Source organism: Salmo trutta, chromosome 22, assembly GCF_901001165.1.
Source record: "Salmo trutta chromosome 22, fSalTru1.1, whole genome shotgun sequence".
In the NCBI taxonomy this organism is placed as follows: Eukaryota; Metazoa; Chordata; class Actinopteri; order Salmoniformes; family Salmonidae; genus Salmo; species Salmo trutta.
Genome location: NC_042978.1, coordinates 12,067,032 through 12,078,147, shown reverse-complemented (window position 1 = coordinate 12,078,147; position 11,116 = coordinate 12,067,032). Strand labels below are relative to the sequence as shown.

The following is an 11,116-nucleotide window of genomic DNA, read 5'->3' as shown; positions in this document are numbered from 1 at the left end:
ACCAAACTTTACAGTTGGCATTATGCATTCGGGAAGGTAGCGTGTGGCTGAAACAGTCGAATCCACTAATTTGAAGGGATGTCCACATACTTTTGTATAAATAGTGTACTTTGAGACATCTGAAAAAGGGGGAAGTGTTATACAGTACACTTTCATAAAGATGTCCTTTCCCCATCTCAAGAAGACAGTGCAGCGTTGGTCGCTTCATATCAAACCAATGCTTTGAAAGCAGATTACCTGTGTCTGCCTGATCCTGAAGTGGTGTTACAAAGCCCTTAACCGATCCATTTCTAATAGTGATCAATAGTGTGGACATTCGTCTTGCTTGCTGCCAGATGCACTTTGGTGACTGACAGCACTGGCTTGGCAGCTCCTCTCTTTGTGTTTGGCCCAACCTCTGTTCTCCTCATACACTCCCGTCAATCGCCTGGCCAGAAATAGAGACAGATATATCCCATAATTATTTTGTTAAGCCAAACAGTTTCAAGAACATGACAAAGTACTTGGTCACTAAAGGGGACATTCAAGCAGTGTGTATTTTATAGTGCAAAAATGCTTTGGGAGTTAATTGAAGCGCTGTATGAACCAGATACCCATGAAGCCTACCAGTCTGTTGGTCCTCCATTCATTGTCATATACTGTATCTTGTTATAACACACCATCAACTATCTTTCCAGCTACAGTACCATTCCAAAGTTGAGACACACCTACTCATTCAAGGGTTTTTCTTAATTTTCACTATTTTCTACATTGTAGAATAATAGTAAAGACATCAAAACTATGCCCTTACACAGCCTGGAGGTGTGTTTGGGGTCATTGTCCTGTTGAAAAACAAATGATAGTCCCACTAAGCGCAAACCAAATGGGAAGGCGTATCGCTGCAGAATGCTGTGGTAGCCATGCTGGTTAAGTGTGCCTTGAATTCTAAATAAATCACAGACAGTGTCACCAGCAAAGCACCCCCAGAACATCACACCTCCTCCATGCTTCACGGTGGGAACCACACAACCCGAAGAGCATCCGTTCACCTACTCTGCTTCTCACAAAGACAAGGCAGTTGGAACCAAAAATCTCACATTTGGACTCAGACCAAAGGACAGATTTCCAACGGTCGAATGTCCATTGCTCGTGGTTTTTGGCCCAAGCAAGTCTCTTCTTATTATTTGTGTCTTTTAGTAGTGGTTTCTTTGCAGCAATTCAGCCATGAAGGACTGATTCTCCTCTGAACATTTGATTTTGAGATGTGTCTGTTACTTGAACTCTGTGAAGCATTTAATTGGGCTGCAATCTGAGGTGCAGTTAACTCTAATGAACTTATCCTCTGCAGCAGGGGTAACTCTGGGTCTTCCATTCCTGTGGCGGTCCTCATGAGAGTATCACGTTTCAGGTAAGACTCAGATGCAGACAATGTGGAAGAAACAAAAGTTTATTACTTGTACAGGCAAAACGACAGGTCAAGGGCAGGCAGAGGTCAGTAATCCAGATAGGGTGCAAAAGGTCCAGAACGGTAGGCAGTCTCAGGGTCAGAGCAGGCAGGGTTTAAATAATCCAGTGTGGTGTGGCAAGGTACAGAACGGCAGGCAGGCTCAGGGCAGGCAGAATGGTCAAATCCGGGAAAACTAGAAAAACGGAACTAGAACAGCCAGGAGCAAGGGGAAAAACGCTGGTAGATTTCACAAAACAAAACAAACTGGTAACAGACAAACAGAGAACACAGGTATAAATACACTGGGGAATAATGAAGACACCTGGAGGGGGGTGGAGACAAGCACAAAGACAGATGAAACAGATCAGGGTGTGACAGAGCCAGTTTCATCCTCGTGATTGATGTTTTTTGCGACTGCACTTGAAGAAACTTTCAAAAGGTTTTCCGCATTGACTAACTGTATTAAACTGACTGTATTAAACTGACTGTATGACATGTATTAAAGTAATGATGGACTGTCATTTTTCTTTCCTTATTTGAGCTGTTCTTGCCATAATATGGACTTGGTCTTTTACCAAATAGGGCTCTCACCCCAAATAGGGCTCTCACCCCTAACTTGTCACAGCACAAATGATTGGCTCAAACGCATTAAGAAGGAAATAAATTCCACAAATTAACTTTTAACAAGGCACATCTGTTAATTGAAATGAATTCCAGGTGCAACCATTTGAGAGTGTGCAAAGCTGTCAACAAGGCAAATGGTGGCGACTTTGAAAAATCTCAAATATATTTTGATTTGTTAAACACTGTTGGTTACTACATGATTCCACGTGTTATTTCATAGTTTTGATGTCTTCACTAGTATTCTACAGTGTAGAAAATAGTAAAAAAAGAAAAACCCTTGAATGAGTAGGTGGGTCCAAACTTTTGACTAGTACTGTATATGCCATTGCCTCAACTTACAAGGCACATTCTTGTTTGATAAGTTGAAAATATGCCCCTGAATTCTAGAACATTTCAGGAACAATTTCTAAGAACTTGCTTGAAACCTGTTTCCTTCATTTGTACCAATACCTAAATACTTCAAATTTTTGAAGGTATTTTGCACTTCACTCAACTTACTACCGTGCTAGTTCATGAAGTGTTGTAATATACTATATACATGGTGTACAAAACATTAGGAACACCTCTTTCCATGAAATAGACTGACCAGGAGAAAGCTATGCTCCCATTCAATTAGTGTAGATGAGAGGTGACAGGTTAAAGAAGGATTATTAAACATTGAGACATGGATTGTCTATGTGTGCCATTCAGAGGGTAAATTGGCAAGACAAAAGATTTGTGCCTTTGAACTGCAACGCTGCTTGGTTTTTCACTCTCCCGTGTGTATCAAGAATGGTCCACCACCCAAAGGACATCCAGCCAAATTGGCACAACTGTGGGAAGCATTGGAGTCAACATGGCCAGCATCTCTGTGGAATGCTTTCGACACCTTGTAGAGTCCCTGCCCTGACGAATTAAGGCTGTTCTGAGGGCAAAAGGGAGAGGGGGTGCAAATAAATATTAGGAAGGTGATCCTAATGTTTTGTTCACTCAGTATCCAACCAAGAGACATCTCATTTCCACATCCTCTTAATTTTCCTTACCATTTTTGGATGTTTTGGCAAAGAGGTTCATGAGGACAAAGAGTGAGGAAGTTGTGCTTTCCAGGCCTTTTTTTTATTTTTTATTGTCACATAGGAGGGTAGCTGAAAAAGCAGAGTGAGTCATTCCTTTCTCAGTCTACTGTGGAATGTTTCATCTGGAACTTGGATGGGTATTTGATCAGAGGAATTCAATATAATGAAATCAAACATGCATGACAAAGGCATAACATTGGTGTCAGTTTAGATTGTGACAGAGGAAAATAATACATACAACCAGAATGCATCCAACTACATCATTATCTATTACGGGTATACAGATTACATACTCAAACAGGAGCAGAGTTCAGTTTTATGTCGTAATTTGTTGATGAAGGGGGCAGACAGCACCTTTTTTCCCTAGTCTATCTAGAACCTAAAATGGTTCATTGGCTGTCCCCATAGGAGAACCCTTTGAGGAACTATTTTTGACTCCAGGTAGAACTCTTTAAGGTTCCATGTAAGAGGGTTCTTTGTGGAACCAAAAAGGGTTCTCTCTGGAACCAAAAAGGGTTCTCTCTGGAACCAAAAAGGGTTATCCTAAATACTTTTTTCTAAGAGCATAGCAACTGGATTGCCTGAGTTGTTTGGGGTGTGTCTGTGTGCCATGGATTCTCTTAGGGCCCTGCTGGAATGAGTTCAGGAAACACTGAGTCGCTGCCTCAGCCACTGCACTCAGGCTCTTGTGAAAGTGTTTCAAATAAGACATAGCTGAAGAACCAAAACAGGCTGTGTGACTGAACTCTCCACGCGAAGCTGCGTTCAAGGCCAGCTCTATGTGGAGTTGGGAGTGCTGCCAGGTTTCTCTCTGCGACTGAGAAATGGAAACAGAAACACACACCCTTTCAGGGAAAAACACAGCTTTACACCAGGCACTTTGAGTTTTTGCTTTAATTTTCCCCTCATAGTGTTCCTTGCAGCCGACACAGTGTGTGTGGGAACAGCTCATATCTCCTCTCTCTGTCTCATGTTCTGATTTACTTTTTAATTACTGCCCCCCCTAACAGGGCATGAAGGGAACAGAGTGGGAGGAAAGGGAGGGCAACAGAGGGGGGAGAGCCAGGGCCACACCCCTTTCCTGTCCAGCAGAGGCAGAGTTTTAGGGGAAGTCCATCCTTTAGACAGACTCAGTCAGTTACTCACTCTGAGAGGAACCTCCTGCCTCTTTACAGACACCTCTCGCAGGACAGGAAACACTCCGGATCAACTTTTTCCAATCATCATCATCAGCACCACCACCACAACCTTCTTGTCCACCATGGCCAGCTCCAAGTCATCCCAGACCACCCGCAACATTGTGATCGCCTGCCTGGCCCTGTGGTCGGTAATCTCCCTCATCATTATTGTGGTGTGGGCCACCTCTCCGGACATGAAGAGTGCCAGCCAGTGCCGAGCTGAACTACAGACCCTGACGGAGAAGCACGAGGGGGCCAGGGTGGTGTACGCCAAGAACAAGGCAGCCCTGGAGGAGATGGTGGAGGAGGGCCACGCCAACCAGACCCGGCAGCTCAGGGAGACAGAGAGGCTCCTGGAGCGCCTGGGACAGACCAACGTGTCCCTGGATGACTGTCGGCAGGAAAACGTGAGTGTTTGCATTGCCTCGCTTTGCTTTCCCTCCCCTCCCACTCCCCTCTCTGGTTCCCGCAGGCCTGAGGTTACAACTGACTTGCTCAATCCCTCAAGCTGCCACAGTTATCCTCTGCCTCTCTCCTTCTTCTACCCTCTCCGTTGTACCTGACGCCCTTATACATTGTGTCATTTTAGATTGATCGGACATCCAAACCTACTCTAAACGGTCATGGCTACGATTTCATGCTTTTTTGTTGATACCATTTCTATTTGACTGTTTATAACAGTGTCAGTGAAAACACGTTACTGTATCATGCCAAATGATTACTTGTGAAAATAAATGGCAGACCGAAAATCCACATTAGGCCTTTACATAACAACCAGAGGCACAATGGAAAGACAGTATCCATTTAATGTGGACAGTTATGCAAATACTCTGCAAATGCAGCAATCAAAATATTAAAAGCAGCTAGTCTTTCCCAGGGAGTGGGTGGGAGGTCAAGATCAACCCTTCCTGGAAGAAGAGGGAAAGCAGAAATAGGGCACACCACGCCTGTGTCTGAAATGGCACCCTATTCCCTATATAGTGCTCTACTTTTGACCAGAAGTATGTAGGGAAAATGTTGCCATTTCGGCAGCAGTCCATGTTCTTTAAACACAAAGAAATTAATCTTTCACCGTTGTCTTTGATGAGATCATTATTTCCACCTCTTTTCTTCGTAGATACTGTATTAGAGTACATGTGTTCATTGGTGTTGTTTCACATAAAACGCTGGATGAAAGGAATGTTTTCAGAGGCTGTTCTCATAGCCAAATCTGGATCTGGCACAAGCCTGCTTTCACTCAACATTTCAAATATGTGATAGGAGGGACTCCTTGGGATGACTGTGCCAATGTTCACAGAAGTTGTATTAACTAGTTCTGGAAATTCCTGAGGACTTACTCAATGACCACCACTGTCTTTTTTGCAGGTTATTTTGGGTGGAAACATTACAGTCCTGGAAAAAGAAATTGAGATGCATAAAGAAATCGAGGCAAACCTCACTTCAAAAATCATGCTAAACCAAGGTAGGAAAATTGATGTCACGGTGGGAGGGTATGGGATTTTTGCCTCTGGTATTGGCTACCATGAAAGGAGCACTTTCTCAGCCACGGTATTCTTAGCAGCATTTTCCCCTGTAACCATAGAAACCACCCTAGCTACAGTAAATAAATACACATGATTGGTTGGATATTGCTCCTTCAAAAATGAGTTTACATCATCTGAGGCTGTGATTACAAACGTTGGAAACGGATGACAAATTAGGATTTAAGTGCAAGTTCCAGCAGAGTGAATGTCTTCAATAGCCATCCCATCTGTTTACCATTCTTTAAAAGCTGTCACACGGGCTACTTCTACTGTGCCATTAAAAATTATTCATACTCCTTGACTTATTCCACATTTAGTTGTGTTACAGCCTGAATTTAAAATGGATTAAATAGATTATCCCCCCCCCTACACACAATACCCCATAATGACAAAGTGAAAAAATGATTTTAGAAAATGTCTGCAAATGTATTAAAAATGAAATACAGAAATATCTCACTTACATAAGTATTCACATCCCTGAGTCAGTACATGTTAGAATCACATTTGGCAGCAATTACAGCTGTGAGTCTTTCTGAGTAAGTCTCTAAGAGCTTTGCACACCTGGATTGTACAATATTTGCACATTATAATTTTTTTTAAATTCTTCAAGCGCTGTCAAGTTGGTTGTTGATTATTGCTAGACAGCCATTTTCAAGTCTTGCCATAGATTTTCAAGCCGATTTAAGTCAAAACTGTAACTAGGCCACTCAGGAACAACAGCCGATGACAAGCATACCCATAACAGGATGCAGCCACCACTATGCTTGAAAATACAGAGAGTGGTACTCAGTAATGTGTTGGATTTGCCACAAACATAACACTTTTTAGCAGGACAAAAAGTTAATTGCTTTGCCACATGTTTTGCAGTTTTACTTTAGTGCCTTGCTGCAAACAGGATGCATGTTTTGGAATATTTTTTTTCTGTACAGGATTCCTTCTTTTCACTCTGTCAATTAGGTTAGTATTGTGGAGTAATTACAATGCTGTTGAGCCATCCTCAGTTTCTTGTATCACAGCCATTAAACTCTGTTCCTGTTTCACAGTCCCCCTTGCCCTCATGGTGAAATCCCTGAGTGGTTCCTTCCTCTCCGGCAACTGAGTTAGGAAGGACGCCTATATCTTTGTAGTGACTGGGTGTATTGATACACCATCCAAAGTGTACTTTAAAACTTCACCATGCTCAAAGGGATATTCAATGTCTGCTTTTTTTTTTTACTCATCTACCAATAGGTTCCTTTTTTTATGTGGCATTGGAAAACCTCCCTGGTCTTTGTGGTTGAACATGTGTTTGAAATTCACTGCTCAACTGAGGGACATGACAAATAATTGTATGTGTGGGGTACAGAGACGAGGTAGTCATTCATAAATCATGTCAAACACTATTATTGCACACAGAGTGATGTGACTTGTTAAGCACATTTTTACTCCTGAACTTATTTAGGCTTGCCATAACAAAGGGGTCGAATAATTATTGACTCAAGACATTTCAGCTTTGAAATTTTAATTAGTTAAAATTTCGGAAAACGTAATTCCACTTTGACATTATAGGGTAATGCGTGTAGGCCAGTGACCAAAACATCTCAATTTAATCCATTTTAAATTCAGGCTGTAACAACAAAACTCAAGGGGTGTGAGCTAACCGCTAAATGCTGAAAACCCTACAGATAAGAAGTGTATTCCAGAGCTAAGTAAGCTGTAACCAAGGGGCTAGAAAATAAATACCGTAGCTGCGACTTTTTTTTACAGTAGATTTCCTGACTTTGAACAACAGAAGGAAATGATAAGTTCCCGAGTTAAGGCGATATGAAAATGACACATTGTGTGAAAGGGGAGATGCCTGTTCTGATAAATATCAGGCACCCCGCCTTCAACAGGGTCTTAATGAGAAATATGTTTACAACATTTTAGCTGCCTAGGAGAGCCCTGTCAAACAGCATAGCTAGCATCTATTGCTGCATTCTTGCCTACATTGGAAAATTTGAAAAACACAGCTAATGTGAGTGAAACCCCTTTGCTGCCAGACAATTCCCAAAATAGTTAAGAGACGTCATGGAGTCATGTACAGTACACCACTCGTACTGATAAGCAATCCTAGGGCCAGACATGACCTTATAAGTTAATAAGGCATTATGTGAACTAGGGATGTCCTATTTTTGTCTATCATCGAAAACTACCCAAAGTATGCCTTAGCATTAAATGTCACTGTCATTGAATTTCAAAATTAATTGTGGTAAACACGGATTACATGTTTTATTTCTGTCACTCAGTGTTTTGATTTAGGCCTTATTATGATTTCAGAGCACATCGAATTACTTCAGGAGAACTTGACACAGGCCTCTCACACGTGGGCGTCCTGTGTGGCTTTGCATTCAGCTGCTGAGAGTCAGCGGATAGCAGCCGAGAGCCAGACCAAGGCCTGCGAGTCCAGCAAGCTGTATTTACAGAAGCAGCTGTAAGTATCAATCCAGTGACACTGAGCTGGTACAGATTTACACTGAGCTGGTATGAATTTACACCCTCAGATTGACTACTGTTATGAATCAGCTAAATAAGCCTGGCTGGTTTACCTTTTATGAGTGTTGATATTGTTTCTTGAACCATGGTTATATTTACAGGCAGAAGTGCAAAAAGGATGGTGGCCATGCCGCCGAGCTTTTGGATGACGGAGTTGCCGCACCCCAGACTAGCATTCTTGCCTTGGCCGTGGTCCTCTGCGTCAGTCTACAATTGATAACATGTGAGTGTAATAGCTCAGGGTGCTAACTAAGCATCATTATTCAATGCCATTGAGACTTATAAGCAGTGGCTGTGTTAGCAGTGTGGAAAATAAATCAAAGAACATAACAAGCATATAATAAATCGTAGTTTGTTTGATATTCATAGAGACTATCTGCAACTGTCTATAATCCATATCTCAATGTGATAAAATATTTGAATTACACATGGTTTCCAGGAACATAATGCATAGCCAGTGGGGTCAGCGAAGACGATTCAAGGGGAACACTGTTTTCCAGGACAATAAGAGGGACCTGGACTTGATATTATATGGATATCACTGCTGTACATCTTTTACTGTTAGGAAACTAATTGGGGAAACGGTCAATGATTATAGTTTCTTTCGTTTCTTTTTCAATTATATTTTAAGAATTGTTAAACAAAAATGGTAAAACTTAGTCATGGACAAAAGGGTTATACTTATTTGTTGCTTTTGAGTGGTTTTCAGCTGCATTTACCACTCTCACATTTCTATACATGTTGGCTTATTTTATTGTTGAACCGTACCCTTACCTAGGCTATAATTGAATTGAGTACTTAGGGTTTTAATGCCCATGTTTTGGGATATTTCAAGAAGGCACACTTTCGTTTAGGTTAAAGGTCTCTGTATTTATTTGTGTGTAAATGTTTGAATGTACTTTATAAGTACTGTCTGGTCGTCTCTTGTTTTGTCCTGTTTTGACTTCTCCCTGGTTCCCCCCCCCTATTTTTTTTTATTCTTACCCTACTAGTGCTTTCCTACTTTTTTGTTGTAGTTTACCTTCTTCCTTTTAATAAACAGTTTTATGTACATGGGATGGTGGGATGGGGAGGGTTAAGAGGAGGAGGAGTTGCACGATGGGAGTGGGTATCAAGAAGACACTAGATAGATAATATTTTGTGCCTGGTGTACTGGTTTTTATATATTTCATATATGATTAATTTGCACCATGTTTTAAATTACAAACAAAAGTTGTCCTGGAGGGGGAATTCATAAAATAAAGTGTGTCCAATTATTTTGGAGCTGGCCATTCATTTCTATACTCTTCTACCAATATTATAAATGGGAAAAATAAGAACATACCGGTAGTTGTTGTTGAGAAGAACATTCATAATACAACAACGACCTGTTGAATGTAGTGGAAGGGAGAGCGGTTCACAGTGAGCTGGGAATGATAATGTGAGGAGCCAAGCCTAGGTTGGGAATTTGGCCATGACACCGGAATGAACCTACACTGATCTGCGATGACTGTTCACCATGGCCAAAATAATGCATTTGGGCCACCTACCTCCAAGGGACCTCCAACCCCCCAAAAAACAACAAAAAGATTGCCAGAAAAAAAAGCTGTTTTATAAAGCCATTCTACACATTTTGTCATGAGGCTGAGAGCAAATTTTGCCGTTTTAAAGCAAATTTCCTGCAATTCTACACATTTTGGGTTAGGCCAGAGCCAGAAAACATGTGGGCAAAGCAACATTTAGAAAATGTGTAATTGGCTTTGATACTCTAATTAGTTAGAGATAATCCAATTGCTGTTGACTTTGTTTTGTACAACATCTCTCATTTTGACGTCACCACAAACAACTTCAACGATGGCAGTCTCAGAATGAAGTATGTAGCGAACATAAAGCAGCAGAGGAATTCAGTTTGAGTCGTCAGACGAATTAATTTACACCTTCGATTGACTACTGTTATGAATCAGCTAAACACACATTTCCTGCTGTTCTACACATTTTGCCATGAGGCTGAGAAATGTTTGCCGTTTTAAAGCAAATTTCCTGCAATTCTCCACATTTTGCCATTGCTTATGACTGTTCATATGCTATCATGGGGGGCCCCCTGGAGGTGGGCCCCAACCAAAGGGTGATGGCACCCTTTGCAGGACACTTCCCCCATCATCACTGCCCTGGCGTGCGACCATATAAATTACTGGTCTAGAGCTTTGGAATGTCCTGTATCAGAGCAAGGAGTGCCCCTACTGGCCCTTACACAAGGGCGTCTGGTAGCAGCCAGAGGCCTACTATACTGTCTGGACAGATGCATCGACAAGTGTATGCTAATGCATGTTTGCCTTACAGCGCACACTTTGTTGAAATAACACCCCTCTTGCCTGGAAATATTATATTAGCCTCACAGTCTGTGATTGTGGTGGCAATAGTAAAACTAGGTTGTGACTAGATTGGCTACAGCTACGGACGGAAGTGATGCATACATATCCCAAATATAAAATTGAGTTGTTTCTGGGTGATTTTTTGCATTTTAACTAACCCTTTTCCTAACCGTGACCTAATTATCCTAACCTGCTATGCTATTTATGCTAACCTGCTGTGTAGGGTGGCACGAAGCCTAGCGGTTTAGAGCGTTGGGCCAGTAACTGAATGGTCGCCTGAATGGACTAAGGTGAAAAATGTTCCCATGAGCAAGGCACTTAGCCCTAATTGCTCGAGTAAATCACTCTGGATAAGAGTGTCTGCTAAATTGTAAACGTGTAAATTCTCCGAACCTGCTACGAAAAGTAAATTCTGTATACGCCATGTAATTGTTATCGTATAACA

At 41.7% G+C, this 11,116-nt stretch overlaps 1 protein-coding gene across 1 annotated transcript; it reads left to right on the top strand.

Moving 5' to 3' along the window:
• Positions 1 to 4,202: 4,202 nt before the first annotated feature.
• On the top strand, positions 4,203 to 9,576 carry si:ch211-1a19.3 (uncharacterized). The gene is made up of 5 exons (XM_029706614.1): positions 4,203 to 4,690; positions 5,649 to 5,745; positions 8,105 to 8,258; positions 8,422 to 8,543; positions 8,760 to 9,576. Coding segments are annotated over exons 1-5 (699 nt in total). The 5' UTR covers positions 4,203 to 4,366; the 3' UTR covers positions 8,762 to 9,576.
• The last annotated feature ends 1,540 nt before the right edge of the window (positions 9,577 to 11,116 follow it).